This window comes from Pleuronectes platessa, unplaced genomic scaffold, assembly GCF_947347685.1.
Source record: "Pleuronectes platessa unplaced genomic scaffold, fPlePla1.1 scaffold_29, whole genome shotgun sequence".
Taxonomy (NCBI): domain Eukaryota; kingdom Metazoa; phylum Chordata; class Actinopteri; order Pleuronectiformes; family Pleuronectidae; genus Pleuronectes; species Pleuronectes platessa.
In genome coordinates this window covers 456,488-478,243 of record NW_026519188.1, presented here as the reverse complement: position 1 = coordinate 478,243, position 21,756 = coordinate 456,488, and the positions used below count along the sequence as shown (strand labels likewise).

The following is a 21,756-nucleotide window of genomic DNA, read 5'->3' as shown; positions in this document are numbered from 1 at the left end:
AAAATGCTCTAATTGAAAATCTATAACTCCTATCCGTGAAATGAAAACACCCTGAGAACCACAACACTTGGACGGATAAGTACATATCTATATCATTATTTAGAGCCAAACAATGAAGCCATGCAAGCAGTTTAGAAACGTAGTTCTCATTTCATAAATCTCCTCCTTTTGCTATCATCAGTCATCAAACAAATACTTGTTACTCAAAAACGATAAGTCCTATCTGGAAAATGAACACATTTTGAGAACCACAAGGCTTGACACTACAACCAGATATATTAATATATTTGTTCAAAAGTAATTTTTGGCTTCTGATGGTTTAGACTCACAACCAGTGGATCACTGAGTCAGCGGCTCAACCCACTAATCCAATCACATTGACTTTAGATATCATTGACAGTTGATTATTTAAAGAATTCAACAGTTCCCCCTTGAAAGACAAAGAAAAAAATTCAATGTTTGTGTCTTACCCACACTGAGACTTGAAATCTCCACCTCTGTGTTATTGTCCCTCTGCTCTACAGACTGAACTACCTGCAGTGCTGATTACCACCTGTGCAGTCTAAAAATAGATCTCAGTGTCCCTTTTGGCCCCCCTCCCTCTGCGTGTGTGACTCCCTGATTACAGCAGGTTTGTCGTGAGAGAGGCAGACATCAGACCTGAGGAGAAGGTCCCGAACAAAATGCTCTAATTGAAAATCTGAAACTCCTATCTGAGAAATTAAAACACCGTTAGAAACACAAGGCTTGGATGAACGAGTACATATCTATATTATTGATTAGAGCCAAAAAATGAGGCTGTACGAGCAGTTTAGAAACGTACTTCTCATTTCATAAATTCTCCTCCTAAGATTTTCATTAGTTTTAATGAGAGAGACATTTTTTCACACTCTAGCACCGTCATCAAACAAATACTTCCTACTCAAAAACTATAAGTCCTGGAAAATGAAAACATTTTGAGAATCACAATAGTTTACACTGCAACCAGATATATTTTTTATTCATGAGAGCTGAGAAATGGGGCCGTGGGAGCGATTTACGTTTTATTTTTCAGTTTTAATCTTTTCAGAAAAATCTTCAGAATTAACATGGGGCTCCAATGAGAGATCGATCCGGAAATAATTCCTCGATTTTTCGATGCGGATATAAGCACAGGTCCGAGAGATTTGAGAGTGACATGTCTGCGAAGGAAACAATCTCACCACCTCAAATATATAAAAATCATGTCTGAGGACCTCCGTTTGGGGATTTGAGAGCAGTTTTAGTGACAAAAAAAACGGTCTAAAAACATTGATTTTCAGTGTTCCCATTGTACGTTTTTGGCAACGTTATCGCAATTTTTTTGCGCGTTGCGCCATGCAATGCACTGCCTAGTGGTGCCTGCACAAATAACTGTGCTTGCACATCCTGTGGGGCGCAAATTCTGTGGGGCGCACATCCTGCGGCGCACAACCTGCTGCGCACATGAATAAAAATAATATTAAAACATTTTTACAAAAAAAAAATATTTAAATCAAACAAGAAAATTCCTCCTGCCGAGAAATTTCAAATGGGTGCCTGGTAGGGATGCACCGATTTATCGGCCGAACATCGGTAGCGGCTGATATTCGCCTCGTTTACTGATATCGGCTTATCGGTAATAAACTTGACTTTCACCGATATCATTGGCCGATGTTCATATTTGTGGTAAAACCGCTGGGCACGTGCCGCGGCTGGGGGAGCAGTCCCTCCGTCGCCCTCCTCTCCGCGCCGCCGGAGGCTCAGTGTGCGGCATCGGGAGGTCCTCATCCGGTGGCACCTCACGGCGTCACTGGTGGGGGGGGGCTTTCTTTCTCTTGTACCGCGGGGCGGTGTCCATCGCCGGCGCGGAAGGCGGGCCGTTGGAGGGGACCGGGTACGCGGTCAGCGGCGGCCACTCTGGACGGGCCCTTCTCGCGGATCACCTCAGCTACGGCGACCGCTGGGGGAACCCTCCGGCTGGCGCCTAGCAGCTGACTGAGAACTGGTGCGGACCAGGGGAATCCGACTGTTTAATTAAAACAAGCATCGCGAAGGGCCACGGTGGGTGTTGACGCGATGTGATTTCTGCCCGACACTCAAAACAGGTAAAACTGAGGAGGGCTTGTTAAGTTATCTTGACTCACGCAGTGTAACTTGGTGTAAAAAGTATGAGCATAGCGTCTGTTTAAGTACTTTATTCTCATGTGCATCGGCTCTATTCATCCATCTCATGCCCAGGTAACAAGGGAATTGACAACATACGTCATACACACAGAAGCCGTAACATATCTAATAAACGGGCAATACTGCTACCGTAAATCAATGAGAAGAGCGTTCTCTATAATGATACTTTAACAGGGCTGTTTTAGACAGGGTAAAAAGGTGCTGTTTTAAATTATCCTTGTGGTATTTTGACCAAAATATGTTACAGACATTTCATTAAGATCCCAAGGAACCATTTCAACTTGCGGTAAAATGGGCATAATATGTCTCTGTTAAATAAAGTTTAGTTAAATCAAAGATTGTTTCATAAATTTGATTCAATCTGTGCTCATTAAAAGATAAGAGTGATGAAGGGCTGAAATTTTTTTAAATAGTGCTTTCTAAATAATGATTTAATTATTTTTCTGGCACAAAAGGGTGAATGAATAACAACAAAAAGAAAATAAACAAATATCGGTATCGGTATCGGCTATCGGCCAGATTGTTATTTTAAATATCGGTATCGGCCAAGAATTTCCATATCGGTGCATCCCTAGTGCCTAGAATTTGCCGGTTCCAGACTAAATATTTTTTTTTTAGGGGGAAGAGCGACAGACAGTGTCAATTTGAGAGAGAGAGACAGAGACAGATAAAGATAGACCCAGAGAGAGAGAGACCCAGAGAGAGAGAGAGAGAGAGAGAGAGAGAGAGAGAGAGAGAGAGATAGAGAGAATGGCTGGTATAAAAGAGAAAGAGAGAGAGAGAGACACAGACAGGTTGCTTTAAGAGAGAGATAGACAGACCGAGAGAGAGAGAGAGAGAGAGAGAGAGATAAACTGGCTGGTATAAAAGAGAGAGCAACGGACTTGATCAGTAGGTGGCGCTATCACTAACACTGCATACACACTCATAGATCTCTTCAGGTCAGGGCTCTGATTATGTGACAGGATTTTGGGGACGATTGATTAAACTTAATTTTCACACCGACCTCCAGGTGGGGCTATCATTGTCACTTCATACACACTAATACAGGAATCTGATGTAGAGCCAATCACATTGTAGTTCAACAGTTCCCCCCTGAAAGACAAAGAAAAAAAATCTGTTTAAGTCCCACCCACACAGGGGGTCTTGAACAGACAACCTCTGGGTCACTGTCCCTCTGCTCTATTGACTGCACCACCTATAGTGTTGATTAACACAGGTGCAGTAGTTTATTTAAAGATCTCACTCTCCCCTTTCCCCATTTGGCCCCCCTCCTCAGCGTGTGTAACTCACTAATTACCGCAGGTGTGCGAGAATGAGAGGGAGACATCAGACCTCAGGAGAAGGTCCCAAACAAAATGCTTTAATTCAAAATCTATAACTCCTGTCCGTGAAATGAAAACACCGTGACAATCACAAGGCTTGGACGAACAAGGACATATCTATGTTGTGCAATTGTAGTAGTAGATTTGACGTTGGCTAATTATTAATAATCATGAGAAATGATTATTAAAATAGGAATTATTTATTAAAAAATTTAAAAAAATTATAAAGCTATTAATTAAGAATAGTAAAATAATTAATTAGAAATGATACAGTTATCCATTAATAATGGTTAAATAATTAATGAAAACAATAAAATTATCAATTAAGAATAATACAATCTGTAATCATTGCTTATCGTAGCGGGGCACCACCCTGGTTACAGGGACCAACTAGTCAAACTATAGTTATCAGTCTCAAGTGATAAAAGTTAAATTAATAATCTCAATATTTAATATTAATGATTATATAATAAACAATGAAGGGTTTTAAGTTCGAGCATAGGCTATAGTAATCCAGCTGTATTCACATACACATGTACAAATAATCACAGAAATACAAATACTTTAATTACAAAAGTATTTATTGAAAAGGGGAAATAAAGTTAATGTTATTTCAATGATTCTTCATTTAACAAACTCCAATATTTCAAAGATGGCAACAGCAGCAGCAGCACTTATCACAATTGTCACACATGTAATACTGAGTATCTACTGGTGTGTGTGTGTGTGTGTGATCGTGTGTGTCTGTCTGTCTGTGTGTGTCTCTATGTGTGTGTGTGTGTGTGTCTGAGAAAGAGAAAGGGGAGTGGCTATGGCGTAATGACAAGATCATGTGGTGACGTAGTCTGGCCGTGATCAAGATGTTACGTACAAGATGGAGGTTTCCTAAGTGAAGCCACGTTGCGAAAAGCAAAATGGCTGCCGGTCACTGACCTTAACAAAGGGGGATCTTTAGACAAAGAGATTTCTTATCTCCCGGTTCTGGAGCCGAATGGCGTCGAGATGTATTATATAATATATATAATATGTAAGTGTAGGTCGGGACGTGTGTAAAAACAGGTTTAGGAGAAAAGAGAGGGAGAGATAGAGAGAGATCAGGAAAGCTCTCAAACCATCGTCAGAGACAAACTTCCGGCGAAGCGGGCAGTCCAGTTACGTGAGATTTGTCTTTTAACAGATGTAAATCTCCGCACAATATCTCTGACGGTAACACGTAAAAAAGGAAGTGCCGACTTGTTACGCGCGCTTCTCAGAACATAGTAGACAAAGGAACCGGATGTGACGTCTCCAGTTCGCCGCGCGTTACACGGCTAAAAACAGATCAGCGATCTACAAACAAACACACTCAAATAACATGACACGCTAAGTATTTAAACTAGTCTCTGTCCAGACAATAAAGCCTCTTACTGTGACCTTCGCGGTGTTGCTTGCGCGTGGCGCGCGGATTTTCCAGAAGTCCAGTGAATCTCGTTGTTAACCTCAGGATGCCTGCACGAACTGCGAATTCCTGGAAAGCAGATGAGTGAAGTCCTGGCCTCTTAAGCGGGCTCCGGTGGGTCTCGTGTTTACAAAGGAGGTTAGCGCTGGGCCGAAAAGAGCGAACTTCTCTTGCTCTTGGGACGGAATTCGGCCTCGTCTCTTCTGCAGGGATGATCAGCTGTGGCGCAGTTGTGGGGATCGTGAAAAAGAAAGTCTATGATCTCGGCCTGCGAGTGGACTTCCTGTGGCGATCTCTTTCAAGTTAAAATAACAAAAAGTCCTATCAAAACAAAACGTCGACTGAATAAAGAAATAAAAGAAAATGGATATAAAACAAACGTCAGTAATTGCTCCCTAAAATTACCTCCGGATCAACTAACTGGAAAGGTCAGCTCTATCTTCAGGGAATTGGGAATGGGCTGATAAACTAAAAGTTAAGGTTGCCCCCTTTAGCAATTAAATCATCTGAAGACCCGGAGGGGTCTGTTGACGTCTTCAGAGCAGGGTAAAATGGCAGCGATTATTTGATGTCTCAGTGGTTTTATTCTACCTGCGAGGTCCTCCTCCTTGAGGAGCTGGTCATAGGACATCGGCCAATTGATTTGTCAGGAATCGATCTGAGTGGGCGGGGCTTGGAACTCAGCGGGGGTTCCAAGGCATTCCCAGAACATTTTCCACCACCAGGGGGAGATTCTTGGGCCTGCTTGAGAATGGTTTCCCTCCAAAAGTTTAACAACTCTTTGTTCACCCTCGGCTCCAGTGTTTGGTGGCTCCCCCCTTGGGCTCTTCAGACCCAGCAGGGCGCCCGTGTTCCTGCGAGGGCCTTGAAACCTGCTAGGGTTTCTCGAAACTGCCAGGAAAAAGTACTCACAGGTAGATAGGAATATTCCACAAGGCCTTGATTTATACAGGCCTTTGTTTAGATTGTCTTTGTGTTAACCTCTGACCTGTGTCTAGTGGCCATCCGCTGGGCTCTGGCCCAACATCTATATCATTGTTTAGAGCCAAAAAATGAGGCCATGCGAGCAGTTTAGTGACGTAGTTCTCATTTCATAAATCTCCTCCTTTTCCCATCATTAGTTTTAATTGAAGATACATTTTTTTCACACTCTAACGCTGTCATCAAACAAATACTTGTTACTCAAAAACTATAAGTCCTATCTGAAAAATGAAAACATTTTGAGAATCACAAGGCTTGACACTACAACCGGATATATTCATATATTTGTTCGAAAGTAATTTTTGGCATCTGTTGGTTTTGAATTCACAACCAGTGGATCACTGAGTCAGCGGCAGACCCACTAATTCAATCACATTGACTTTAGATATCATTGACAGTTGATTATTTAAAGAATTCAACAGTTCCCCCGTGAAAGACAAAGAAAAAAATGTAATGTTTGTGTCTTACCCACACTTGGACTTGAAACCTCCACCTCTGTGTTACTGTTCCTCTTCTCTACTGAATAAACTACCTGCAGTGCTGATTACCACCTGTGAAGTCTAAAAATAGATCTGACTGTCCCCTTTGGCCCCTCCCTCTGCGTGAGTGACTCCCTGAATACAGCAGGTGTGTCGTGAGAGAGGCAGACATCAGACCTGAGGAGAAGGTCCCGAACAAAATGCTCTAATTGAAAATTGGACTGCATACACACTCATAGGTCTCTTTAGGTCAGGAATCTGATGAAGTGTGTCCAATTTGTGGCAGATTGCTAAAACTTAATTTTCACCTTGACCACTAGGTGGCGCTATCACTATTAGTGTGTATGCAGTAATAGTCTTGACTTCATCAGGTGTTGACTCAGATCATGTGACAGAATTTTGGGGTCGATTGCTAAAACTTCATTTTCACACAGACCACTAGGTGGCGCTATCCCTATCACTTCATTCACACTAAAACAGGAATCGGATGAAGAGCCAATCACATCGTAGTTCAAATCATTGAAGGTTGTATATTTAAAGAGTTCAATAGTCCCCTTCTGAAAAACAATGTTAGACCTGCCCTCACCTGGACTTGATATCTTCACCTCTGGGTCACTGCCCCTCTGCTCTACCCACTGAACCACCTGTGTTGATTAACACCTTTGAAGTAGTTTGTAAATAGATCTCACTGTCTCCTTTCCCCCTCTGGTCCCCCTCCTCAGCGTGTGTGACTTCACTAACGACGCACCTGTGACACAGAGTGACAGATTGGACCTGAGGAGAAGGTCCCAAACAAAATGCTCTAATTGAAAATATATAACTCCTATCCGTGAAATGAAAACACCCTGAGAACCACAACACTTGGACGGATAAGTACATATCTATATCATTATTTAGAGCCAAACAATGAAGCCATGCAAGCAGTTTAGAAACGTAGTTCTCATTTCATAAATCTCCTCCTTTTGCTATCATCAGTCATCAAACAAATACTTGTTACTCAAAAACGATAAGTCCTATCTGGAAAATGAACACATTTTGAGAACCACAAGGCTTGACACTACAACCAGATATATTAATATATTTGTTCAAAAGTAATTTTTGGCTTCTGATGGTTTAGACTCACAACCAGTGGATCACTGAGTCAGCGGCTCAACCCACTAATCCAATCACATTGACTTTAGATATCATTGACAGTTGATTATTTAAAGAATTCAACAGTTCCCCCTTGAAAGACAAAGAAAAAAATTCAATGTTTGTGTCTTACCCACACTGAGACTTGAAATCTCCACCTCTGTGTTATTGTCCCTCTGCTCTACAGACTGAACTACCTGCAGTGCTGATTACCACCTGTGCAGTCTAAAAATAGATCTCAGTGTCCCTTTTGGCCCCCCTCCCTCTGCGTGTGTGACTCCCTGATTACAGCAGGTTTGTCGTGAGAGAGGCAGACATCAGACCTGAGGAGAAGGTCCCGAACAAAATGCTCTAATTGAAAATCTGAAACTCCTATCTGAGAAATTAAAACACCGTTAGAAACACAAGGCTTGGATGAACGAGTACATATCTATATTATTGATTAGAGCCAAAAAATGAGGCTGTACGAGCAGTTTAGAAACGTACTTCTCATTTCATAAATTCTCCTCCTAAGATTTTCATTAGTTTTAATGAGAGAGACATTTTTTCACACTCTAGCACCGTCATCAAACAAATACTTCCTACTCAAAAACTATAAGTCCTGGAAAATGAAAACATTTTGAGAATCACAATAGTTTACACTGCAACCAGATATATTTTTTATTCATGAGAGCTGAGAAATGGGGCCGTGGGAGCGATTTACGTTTTATTTTTCAGTTTTAATCTTTTCAGAAAAATCTTCAGAATTAACATGGGGCTCCAATGAGAGATCGATCCGGAAGTAATTCTTCGATTTTTCGATGCAGATATAAGCACAGGTCCGAGAGATTTGAGAGTGACATGTCTGCGAAGGAAACAATCTCACCACCTCAAATATATAAAAATCATGTCTGAGGACCTCTGTTTGGGGATTTGAGAGCAGTTTTAGTGACAAAAAAAACGGTCTAAAAACATTGATTTTCAGTGTTCCCATTGTACGTTTTTGGCAACGTTATCGCAATTTTTTTGCGCGTTGCGCCATGCAATGCACTGCCTAGTGGTGCCTGCACAAATAACTGTGCTTGCACATCCTGTGGGGCGCAAATTATGTGGGGCGCACATCCTGCAGCGCACATCCTGCTGCGCACATAAATAAAAATAATATTAAAACATTTTTACAAAAAAAAAATATTTAAATCAAATTAATAAAAAAACTGTGCTTGCACATCCTGTGGGGCGCAAATTCTGTGGGGCGCACATCCTGCGGCGCACATCCAGCTGCGCACATTAATAAAAATAATATTAAAACAAATTTATAAGTTTTTTTTTTTAAATCAAATTAATAAAAAAACTGTGCTTGCACATCCTGTGGGGTGCAAATTCTGTGGGGCGTACATCCTGCGGTGCACATCCTGCTGCGCACATAAATAAAAATAATATTAAAACATTTTTACAAAAAAAAATATTTAAATCAAATTAATAAAAAAACTGTGCTTGCAAATCCTGTGGGGTGCAAATTCTGTGGGGCGCACATCCTGCTGCGCACATAAATAAAAATAATATTAAAACATTTTTACAAAAAAAATATTTAAATTAAATTAATAAAAAAACTGTGCTTGCACATCCTGTGGGGCGCAAATTCTTTGGGACGCACATCCTGCAGCGCACATCCTGCTGCGCACATAAATATAAATAATATTAAAACATTTTTACAAAAAAAAAGATTTAAATCAAATTAATAAAAAAACTGTGCTTGCACATCCTGTGGGGCGCAAATTCTGTGGGGCGCACATCCTGCGGCGCACATCCTGCTGCGCACATACATAAAAATAATATTAAAAGCAAATTACAATTTTTTTTTTTAAATCAAATTAATAAAAAAACTGTCCTTGCACATCCTGGGGGGCGCAAATTATGTGGGGCGCACATCCTGCGGCGCACATCCTACTGCGCACATAAATAAAAATAATATTAAAAAATATTTACAATTTTTTTTTTTTAAATCAAATTAATAAAAAAACTGTGCTTGCACATCCTGTGGGGCGCAAATTCTGTGGGGCGCACATCCTGCTGCACACATACTGCTGCGCACATAAATAAAAATAATATTGAAACATCTTTACAAAAAAAAATATTTAAATCAAATTAATAAAAAAACTGTGCTTGCACATCCTGTGGGGCGCACATCCTGCGGCGCACAGAAATAAAAATAATATTAAAACATTTTTACAAAAAAAAATATTTAAATCAAATTAATAAAAAAACTGTCCTTGTACATCCTGTGGGGCGCACATCCTGTTGGGCGCACATCCTGCAGCGCACAGAAATAAAAATAATATTAAAACATTTTTACAAAAAAAAATATTTAAATCAAATTAATAAAAAAACTGTGCTTGCACATCCTGTGGGGCGCAAATTCTGTGGGGCGCACATCCTGCTGCGCACATACTGCTGCGCACATAAATAAAAATAATATTAAATCATTTTTACAAAAAAATATATTTAAATCAAATTAATAAAAAAACTGTCCTTGCACATCCTGTGGGGCGCAAATTCTGTGGGGCGCACATCCTGCTGCGCACATACTGCTGCGCACATAAATAAAAATAATATTAAAACATTTTTACAAAAAAATATATTTAAATCAAATTAATAAAAAAACTGTGCTTGCACATCCTGTGGGGCGCAAATTCTGTGGGGCGCACATCCTGCTGCGCACATAAATAAAAATAATATTGAAACAAATTTACAAGTTTTTTTTTTTAAATCAAATTAATAAAAAAACTGTGCTTGCACATCCTGTGGGGCGCACATCCTGCGGCGCACAGAAATAAAAATAATATTAAAACATTTTTACAAAAAAAATATTTAAATCAAATTAATAAAAAAACTGTCCTTGTACATCCTGTGGGGCGCAAATTCTGTGAGCGCACAACCTGCTGCGCACATGAATAAAAATAATATTAAAACATTTTTACAAAAAAAAAACATTTAAATCAAACTAATAAAAAAACTGTGCTTAAACATCCTGTGGGGCGCAAATTCTGTGGGGCGCAAATTCTGTGGTGCGCACATCCTGCGGTGCACATCCTGCTGCGCACATAAATAAAAATAATATTAAAAACAAATTACAATTTTTTTTTTTTAAATCAAATTAATAAAAAAACTGTCCTTGCACATCCTGTGGGGCGCAAATTCTGTGGGGCATACATCCTGCGGCGCACATCCTGCTGCGCACATAAATAAAAATAATATTAAAACATTTTTACAAAAAAAAATATTTAAATCAAATTAATAAAAAAACTGTGCTTGCACATCCTGTGGGGCGCAAATTCTGTGGGGCGCAAATTCTTTGGGGCGCACATCCTTCGGCGCACATCCTGCTGCGCACATAAATAAAAATAATATTAAAACATTTTTACAAAAAAAATATTTAAATCAAATTAATAAAAAAACTGTGCTTGCACATCCTGTGGGGCGCAAATTATGTGGGGCGCACATCCTGCTGTGCACATAAATAAAAATAATATTAAAACATTTTTACAAAAAAAAATATTCAAATCAAATTAATAAAAAAACTGTGCTTGCACATCCTGTGGGGCGCAAATTATGTGGGGCGCACATCCTGCGGCGCACATCCTGCTGCGCACATAAATAAAAATAATATTAAAAACAAATTACAATTTTTTTTTTTTTAAATCAAATTAATAAAAAAACTGTGCTTGCACATCCTGTGGGGCGCAAATTCTGTGGGGCTCACATCCTGCGTCGCAAATCCTGCTGCGCACATGAATAAAAATAATATTAAAACATTTTTACAAAAAAAAATATTTAAATCAAATTAAAAAAAAACTGTGCTTGCACATCCTGTGGGGCGCAAATTAAGTGGGGCGCACATCCTGCGGCGCACATCCTGCTGTGCACATAAATAAAAATAATATTAAAACATTTTTACAAAAAAAATATTTAAATCAAATTAATAAAAAAACTGTCCTTGCACATCCTATGGGGCACAAATTCTGTGGGGCGCACATCATGCGGCACACATCCTGCTGCGCACATAAATAAAAATAATATTGAAACATTTTTACAAAAAAAAATATTTAAATCAAATTAATAAAAAAACTGTGCTTGCACATTCTGTGGGGACGCAAATTCTGTGGGCCGCAAATCCTGCGGCGCATATCCTGCTGCGCACATAAATAAAAATAATATTAAAAACAATTTACAATTTTTTTTAAATCAAATTAATAAAAAAACTGTCCTTGCACATTCTGTGGGGCGCACATCCTGCGGCGCACATCCTGCTGCGCACATAAATAAAAATAATATTAAAAACAAATTACAATTTATTTTTCTGTAAATCAAATTAATAAAAAAACTGTCCTTGCACATCCTGTGGGGCGCAAATTCTGTGGGGCGCACATCCTGCGGCGCACATCCTGCTGCGCACATAAATACTAATAATATTAAAACATTTTTACAAAAAAAATATTTAAATCAAATTAATAAAAAAACTGTGCTTGCACATTCTGTGGGGCGCAAATTCTGTGGGCCGCAAATCCTGCGGCGCATATCCTGCTGCGCACATAAATAAAAATAATATTAAAAACAAATTACAATTTTTTTTTTTTAAATCAAATTAATAAAAAAACTGTCCTTGCACATCCTGTGGGGCGCAAATTCTGTGGGGCTCACATCCTGCGGCGCAAATCCTGCTGCGCACATGAATAAAAATAATATTAAAACATTTTTACAAAAAAAAATATTTAAATCAAATTAATAAAAAAACTGTGCTTGAACATCCTGTGGGGCGCAAATTATGTGGGGCGCACATCCTGCGGCGCACATCCAGCTGCGCACATTAATACAAATAATATTAAAACATTTTTACAAAAAAAAATATTTAAATCAAATTAAAAAAAAACTGTGCTTGCACATCCTGTGGGGCGCAAATTAAGTGGGGCGCACATCCTGCTGCGCACATAAATAAAAATAATATTAAAACATTTTTACAAAAAAAGTATTTAAATCAAATTAATAAAAAAACTGTCCTTGCACATCCTGTGGGGCGCAAATTCTGTGGGGCGCACATCCTGCGGCACACATCCTGCTGCGCACATAAATAAAAATAATATTAAAAACAATTTACAATTTTTTTTAAATCAAATTAATAAAAAAACTGTGCTTGCACATCCTGTGGGGCGCAAATTCTGTGGGGCGCAAATTCTGTGGGGCGCAAATCCTGCGGCGCACATCCTGCTGCGCATATAAATAAAAATAATGTTAAAACATTTTTACAAAAAAAAATATTTAAATCAAATTAATAAAAAAACTGTGCTTGCACATCCTGTGGGGCGCAAATTATGTGGGGCGCACATCCTGCGGCAGACATCCTGCTGCGCACATAAATAAAAATAATATTAAAAACAAATTACAATTTATTTTTCTGTAAATCAAATTAATAAAAAAACTGTCCTTGCACATCCTGTGGGGCGCAAATTCTGTGGGGCGCACATCCTGCGGCGCACATCCTGCTGCGCACATAAATACTAATCATATTAAAACATTTTTACAAAAAAAATATTTAAATCAAATTAATAAAAAAACTGTCCTTGCACATCCTGTGGGGCGCAAATTATGTGGGGCGCAAATTCTGTGGGGCGCACATCCTGCGGCGCAAATCCTGCTGCGCACATGAATAAAAATAATATTAAAACATTTTTACAAAAAAAAATATTTAAATCAAATTAATAAAAAAACTGTGCTTGCACATTCTGTGGGGCGCAAATTCTGTGGGCCGCAAATCCTGCGGCGCATATCCTGCTGCGCACATAAATAAAAATAATATTAAAAACAAATTACAATTTTTTTTTTTTAAATCAAATTAATAAAAAAACTGTCCTTGCACATCCTGTGGGGCGCAAATTCTGTGGGGCTCACATCCTGCGGCGCAAATCCTGCTGCGCACATGAATAAAAATAATATTAAAACATTTTTACAAAAAAAAATATTTAAATCAAATTAATAAAAAAACTGTGCTTGAACATCCTGTGGGGCGCAAATTCTGTGGGGCGCACATCCTGCGGCGCACATCCTGCTGCGCACATAAATACAAATAATATTAAAACATTTTTACCAAAAAAGTATTTAAATCAAATTAATAAAAAAACTGTCCTTGCACATCCTGTGGGGCGCAAATTCTGTGGGGCGCACATCCTGCGGAACACATCCTGCTGCGCACATAAATAAAAATAATATTAAAAACAATTTACAATTTTTTTTAAATCAAATTAATAAAAAAACTGTGCTTGCACATCCTGTGGGGCGCAAATTCTGTGGGGCGCAAATTCTGTGGGGCGCACATCCTGCGGCGCAAATCCTGCTGCGCACATGTATAAAAATAATATTTAAACATTTTTACAAAAAAAATATTTAAATCAAATTAATAAAAAAACTGTCCTTGCACATCCTGTGGGGCGCAAATTCTGTGGGGCGCACATCCTGCGGCGCACATCCTGCTGCGCACATAAATACTAATAATATTAAAACATTTTTACAAAAAAAATATTTAAATCAAATTAATAAAAAAACTGTCCTTGCACATCCTGTGGGGCGCAAATTCTGTGGGGCGCACATCCTGCGGCGCAAATCCTGCTGCGCACATGAATAAAAATAATATTAAAACATTTTTACAAAAAAATATATTACAATCAAATTAATAAAAAAACTGTGCTTGTACATTCTGTGGGGCGCAAATTATATGGGGCGCAAATCCTGCGGCGCACATCCTGCTGCGCATATAAATAAAAATAATGTTAAAACATTTTTACAAAAAAAAATATTTAAATCAAATTAATAAAAAAACTGTGCTTGCACATCCTGTGGGGCGCAAATTATGTGGGGCGCACATCCTGCGGCAGACATCCTGCTGCGCACATAAATAAAAATAATATTAAAAACAAATTACAATTTATTTTTTTGTAAATCAAATTAATAAAAAAACTGTCCTTGCACATCCTGTGGGGCGCAAATTCTGTGGGGCGCACATCCTGCGGCGCACATCCTGCTGCGCACATAAATAAAAATAATATTAAAAACAAATTACAATTTATTTTTCTGTAAATCAAATTAATAAAAAAACTGTCCTTGCACATCCTGTGGGGCGCAAATTCTGTGGGGCGCACATCCTGCGGCGCACATCCTGCTGCGCACATAAATACTAATAATATTAAATCATTTTTACAAAAAAAATATTTAAATCAAATTAATAAAAAAACTGTCCTTGCACATCCTGTGGGGCGCAAATTATGTGGGGCGCACATCCTGCTGTGCACATAAATAAAAATAATATTAAAACATTTTTACAAAAAAAAATATTTAAATCAAATTAATTAAAAAACTGTGCCTCCACATCCTGTGGGGCACAAATTCTGTGGGGCGCAAATTCTGTGGGGCGCACATCCTTCGGCGCAAATCCTGCTGCGCACATGAATAAAAATAATATTAAAACATTTTTACAAAAAAAAATATTTAAATCAAATTAATAAAAAAACTGTGCTTGCACATTCTGTGGGGCGCAAATTCTGTGGGCCGCAAATCATGCGGCGCATATCCTGCTGCGCACATAAATAAAAATAATATTAAAAACAAATTACAATTTTTTTTTTTTAAATCAAATTAATAAAAAAACTGTCCTTGCACATCCTGTGGGGCGCAAATTCTGTGGGGCTCACATCCTGCGGCGCAAATCCTGCTGCGCACATGAATAAAAATAATATTAAAACATTTTTACAAAAAAAAATATTTAAATCAAATTAATAAAAAAAATGTGCTTGAACATCCTGTGGGGCGCAAATTCTGTGGGGCGCACATCCTGCGGCGCACATCCAGCTGCGCACATTAATACAAATAATATTAAAACATTTTTACAAAAAAAAATATTTAAATCAAATTAAAAAAAAACTGTGCTTGCAAATCCTGTGGGGCGCAAATTAAGTGGGGCGCACAGACTGCGGCGCAAATCCTGCTGCGCACAAAAATAAAAATAATATTAAAAACAAATTACAATTTTTTTTTTTAAATCAAATTAATAAAAAAACTGTCCTTGCACATCCTGTGGGGCGCAAATTCTGTGGGGCGCACATCCTTCGGCGCACATCCTGCTGCGCACATAAATACAAATAATATTAAAACATTTTTACAAAAAAAATATTTAAATCAAATTAATAAAAAAACTGTCCTTGCACATCCTGTGGGGCGCATATTCTATGGGGCGCACATCCTGCGGCGCAAATCCTGCTGCGCACATAAATAAAAATAATATTAAAACATTTTTACAAAAAAAAATATTTAAATCAAATTAATAAAAAAACTGTGCTTGCACATCCTGTGGGGCGCAAATTCTGTGGGCCGCAAATCCTGCGGCGCATATCCTGCTGCGCACATAAATAAAAATAATATTAAAAACAAATTACAATTTTTTTTTTTAAATCAAATTAATAAAAAAACTGTCCTTGCACATCCTGTGGGGCGCAAATTCTGTGGGGCGCACATCCTGCGGCGCACATCCTGCTGCGCACATAAATAAAAATAATATTAAAAACAAATTACAATTTTTTTTTTTAAATCAAATTAATAAAAAAACTGTGCTTGCACATCCTGTGGGGCGCAAATTCTGTGGGGCGCACATCCTGCTGCGCACATAAATAAAAATAATATTAAAACATTTTTACAAAAAAAAATATTTAAATCAAATTAATAAAAAAACTGTGCTTCCACATCCTGTGGGGCGCAAATTCTGTGGGGCGCACATCCTGCGGCGCAAATCCTGCTGCGCACATGAATAAAAATAACATTAAAACATTTTTACAAAAAAACATATTTAAATCAAATTAATAAAAAAACTGTGCTTGCACATTCTGTGGGGCGCAAATTCTGTGGGCCGCAAATCCTGCGGCGCATATCCTGCTGCGCACATAAATAAAAATAATATTAAAAACAAATTACAATTTTTTTTTTTAATCAAATTAATAAAAAAACTGTCCTTGCACATCCTGTGGGGCGCAAATTCTGTGGGGCTCACATCCTGCGGCGCAAATCCTGCTGCGCACATAAATAAAAATAATGTTAAAAACAAATTACAATTTATTTTTCTGTAAATCAAATTAATAAAAAAACTGTCCTTGCACATCCTGTGGGGCGCAAATTCTGTGGGGCGCACATCCTGCGGCGCACATCCTGCTGCGCACATAAATACTAATAATATTAAAACATTTTTACAAAAAAAATATTTAAATCAAATTAATAAAAAAACTGTCCTTGCACATCCTGTGGGGCGCAAATTATGTGGGGCGCACATCCTGCTGTGCACATAAATAAAAATAATATTAAAACATTTTTACAAAAAAAAATATTTAAATCAAATTAATAAAAAAACTGTGCTTCCACATCCTGTGGGGCACAAATTCTGTGGGGCGCAAATTCTGTGGGGCGCACATCCTTCGGCGCACATCCTGCTGCGCACATAAATAAAAATAATATTAAAACATTTTTACAAAAAAAATATTTAAATCAAATTAATAAAAAAACTGTGCTTGCACATCCTGTGGGGCGCAAATTCTGTGGGGCGCACATCCTGCGGCGCAAATCCTGCTGCGCACATGAATAAAAATAATATTAAAACATTTTTACAAAAAAAAATATTTAAATCAAATTAATAAAAAAACTGTGCTTGCACATTCTGTGGGGCGCAAATTATGTGGGCCGCAAATCCTGCGGCGCATATCCTGCTGCGCACATAAATAAAAATAATATTAAAAACAAATTACAATTTTTTTTTTTAAATCAAATTAATAAAAAAAACTGTCCTTGCACATCCTGTGGGGCGCAAATTCTGTGGGGCTCACATCCTGTGGCGCAAATCCTGCTACTCACATGAATAAAAATAATATTAAAACATTTTTACAAAAAAAAATATTTAAATCAAATTAATAAAAAAAATGTGCTTGAACATCCTGTGGGGCGCAAATTCTGTGGGGCGCACATCCTGCGGCGCACATCAAGCTGCGCACATTAATACAAATAATATTAAAACATTTTTACAAAAAAAAATATTTAAATCAAATTAAAAAAAAACTGTGCTTGCACATCCTGTGGGGCGCAAATTAAGTGGGGCGCACATCCTGCTGCGCACATAAATAAAAATAATATTAAAACATTTTTACAAAAAAAGTATTTAAATCAAATTAATAAAAAAACTGTGCTTGCACATCCTGTGGGGCGCAAATTATGTGGGGCGCACATCCTGCTGCGCACATCCTGCTGCGCACATAAATAAAAATAATATTAAAAACAATTTACAATTTTTTTTTTTAAATCAAATTAATAAAAAAACTGTCCTTGCACATCCTGTGGGGCGCAAATTCTGTGGGGCGCACATCCTGCGGCGCACATCCTGCTGCGCACATAAATAAAAATAATATTAAAAACAAATTACAATTTTTTTTTTTAAATCAAATTAATAAAAAAAATGTTCTTGCACATCCTGTGGGGCGCAAATTATGTGGGGCGCACATCCTGCTGTGCACATAAATAAAAATAATATTAAAACATTTTTACAAAAAAAAATATTTAAATCAAATTAATAAAAAAACTGTGCTTCCACATCCTGTGGGGCGCAAATTCTGTGGGGCGCACATCCTGCGGCGCAAATCCTGCTGCGCACATGAATAAAAATAATATTAAAACATTTTTACAAAAAAACATATTTAAATCAAATTAATAAAAAAACTGTGCTTGCACATTCTGTGGGGCGCAAATTCTGTGGGCCGCAAATCCTGCGGCGCATATCCTGCTGCGCACATAAATAAAAATAATATTAAAAACAAATTACAATTTTTTTTTTTAATCAAATTAATAAAAAAACTGTCCTTGCACATCCTGTGGGGCGCAAATTCTGTGGGGCTCACATCCTGCGGCGCAAATCCTGCTGCGCACATGAATAAAAATAATATTAAAACATTTTTACAAAAAAAAATATTTAAATCAAATTAATAAAAAAACTGTGCTTGCACATCCTGTGGGGCACAAATTCTGTGGGGCGCACATCCTGCGGCGCACATCCTGCTGCGCACATAAATAAAAATAATATTAAAAACAAATTACAATTTTTTTTTTTAAATCAAATTAATAAAAAAACTGTCCTTGCACATCCTGTGGGGCGCAAATTCTGTGGGGCGCACATCCTGCGGCGCACATCCTGCTGCGCACATAAATAAAAATAATATTAAAAACAAATTACAAATTTTTTTTTTTAAATCAAATTAATAAAAAAAATGTGCTTGCACATCCTGTGGGGCGCAAATTATGTGGGGCGCACATCCTGCTGCGCACATGAATAAAAATAATATTAAAACATTTTTACAAAAAAAAATATTTAAATCAAATTAATAAAAAAACTGTGCTTGCACATTCTGTGGGGTGCAAATTCTGTGGGCCGCAAATCCTGTGGCGCATATCCTGCTGCGCACATAAATAAAAATAATATTAAAAACAAATTACAATTTTTTTTTTTTTAAATCAAATTAATAAAAAAACTGTCCTTGCACATCCTGTGGGGCGCAAATTATGTGGGGCGCACATCCTGCGGCGCAAATCCTGCTGCGCACATGAATAAAAATAATATTAAAACATTTTTACAAAAAAAAATATTTAAATCAAATTAATAAAAAAACTGTGCTTGCACATCCTGTGGGGCGCAAATTCTGTGGGGCGCACATCCTGCGGCGCACATCCTGCTGCGCACATAAATAAAAATAATATTAAAACATTTTTACAAAAAAAAATATTTACATCAAATTATTAAAAAAACTGTGCTTGAACATCCTGTGGGGCGCAAATTCTGTGGGGCGCACATCCTGTGGCGCACATCCTGCTGCGCACATAAATAAAAATAATATTAAAAACAAATCACAATTTTTTTTTTTAAATCAAATTAATAAAAAAACTGTCCTTGCACATCCTGTGGGGCGCAAATTCTGTGGGGCGCACATCCTGCGGCGCACATCCTGCTGCGCAAATGAATAAAAATAATATTAAAACATTTTTACAAAAAAAAATATTTAAATCAAATTAATAAAAAAATGTGCTTGCACATCCTGTGGGGCGCAAATTATGTGGGGCGCACATCCTGCAGCGCACATCCTGCTGCGCACATAAATAAAAATAATATTAAAAACAAATTACAATTTTTTTTTTTTAAATCAAATTAATAAAAAAATTGTCTATAGCGTCCGTTTTCCTATAAAAGGCCGCTAAGAGGCTTAAGTGGGCTCCAGGCTGTTACGCGTCGTACAATGAATCCAAGTCCGGTGATGAATATAGTTTGAGAATTTTATTGCTGTAGACCGAATGACAATTGATGAATGCAAACATGGTTGTTTGACGATGACGACGACGACGACGACCCTAAACAGAAAATATAATCAGGTGCGCCACTAACCCCCTTTCTCCCCCTCCGCTGATCTGACTGCCCAGGTATATAGATTAAGCCACACCCATGTGTCAATCAAACGGAAGTGACATGCTCCAAAACAGTGTGACTAACCTTTCAAAATAAACAATAAACAAACAGACCAAATATGCATTTTGGCCCCTACAATTCCGGCCCCTAATTATTATGTTTCAAATAATAATTACAAATTTGACATAACAATCAACATAGTATGTAAATATATTTTCTTTCTTCATTATTTGTAATCCGATATACGTTGTCCAAGGAAAGAGTGATTAATCAAAGTCAAGTGTTCAGGAACAAAGTCAAGGGGTCAAAAGTCAGTTTGCGTCAGTCAATGATCCGCTGCCTCCAGTAGTAGGCAGACTTTGGTGATGGGCCTGGTCAGAAATCCGGTCTTTGACTTGATCCGAAGCTGACGTACAAGTCCCTTTTTGTCCATAATGGTCTCCACAATCCCTCCAGTCAACCAGGAGTTGCGAGGCGCTGAATCATCCACAATGATGACGATGTCTCCTGGTGTGAAGTTGCGTCTTATGTTGGACCATTTCTGTCGTTCTTGCAGTTGGGGAAGATACTCCTTAATCCACCTTTTCCAAATCCTTTCCTCCTGTTGCTTCTTTTCTTGATCCTGTAGTTTCCTCTTTGCCTCACATTCTTCCACCTCCCGTCTTCTCACTTTCTCTTCCTCAATTATTCTTTCTTCTTCCTTTCTCTTTTCCTGGGCTAACCTACACTCTTCCTCTTGTCTCCTGATACTCTCTTCTCTCCTCCTGTCTTCCTGGACCCTCTCTTCCTCCATCCTAATCCTTTCCTCCTCAACTCTCTTTCTTTCTTGTTCCTCTCGTCTCTTCTTTTCCTCCTCTAGTCTCTCACGCTGTTGTTGTTCTTCTCTCCTAACCTGCTCCTCCTCTTCTTGTCTCTTCCTCAAAATCATTTGCTCTTCCTCCCGTCTAACTTTCTCTTCTTCTTCAATCCTTTTTCTTTCTTCAGCCTGTCTCCGCTTCTCCTCAGCCAACCTCTCAAGAGCTTCTTCTTGGCTCCTCAACCTCTGCTCTTCCTCTCGTCTAACCTTCTCTTCTTCAATCCTTTTTCTTTCTTCCTCATCTTGTCTTCTTTTCTGCTCAGCCAGTCTCTCAACAGCTTCTTCTGGTTTCCTTTCATCTTCTTTTCTTCCCAGAGGTCCGTTAACTGTCCAGCCGAGCATTGTTTTGACGGCATATGGTCCATCTCCCACACTCCTGATGACTTGAAGTGGTTCCAGAGCCTTTGGTACATCGGAGCCAATCAGCAACTCAATCTCACAGTCCAGTTCAGGTAAGTGAATATTCTTTAAATGATGCCACTGATTGATGTCATTTTGATGTGGGATGTTCCCTTTGTGCACAGGCATAGTCTTCTGAGTGTACACACATGGGAGATCACAGAAATCAGTGCCATGAAGTCCTGTAACCTCTAGGCCTGAAACAATGCTGGTTTCAACGACCTTCTTTTGACCCATTGTTCTCAGAAGAATATTTGATTTTCTTCCCTGGAGATTGAGCTTATTCATTAGCCCCAATGTGCAAAATGACGCAGTGCTTCCCGGGTCAAGGAATGCATATGTATGCACTGTTGTATTCCCCTTCTTGGCCTTTACTTTCACAGGCACTATGGAGAGTTTGCAATTGTCTTCACCGGCCCCAGTAAGACCACTTGTCTGTACCGAGGCTATGGCTCTGATGT

The 21,756-nt window shown here is 38.2% G+C and overlaps 1 protein-coding gene across 1 annotated transcript; it reads right to left on the bottom strand.

Annotated features, from left to right (window-relative positions):
- Positions 1-20,023: 20,023 nt before the first annotated feature.
- On the bottom strand, positions 20,024-21,490 carry LOC128436476 (golgin subfamily A member 6-like protein 22). Its single transcript, XM_053418201.1, has 2 exons — positions 20,226-21,490; positions 20,024-20,042 (listed from the first exon to the last, which is right to left on the bottom strand). The coding sequence occupies exon 1, from the start codon at positions 21,422-21,424 to the stop codon at positions 20,366-20,368; it is 1,059 nt and encodes a 352-aa protein (XP_053274176.1). The 5' UTR covers positions 21,425-21,490; the 3' UTR covers positions 20,024-20,042; positions 20,226-20,365.
- Positions 21,491-21,756: the final 266 nt, after the last annotated feature.

What these genes read in the sequence shown, in the direction of transcription:
- LOC128436476 (XM_053418201.1), bottom strand. Translation starts at nt 21,424, where the DNA reads ATGCCTGTGCACAAAGGGAACATCCCACATCAAAATGACATCAATCAG.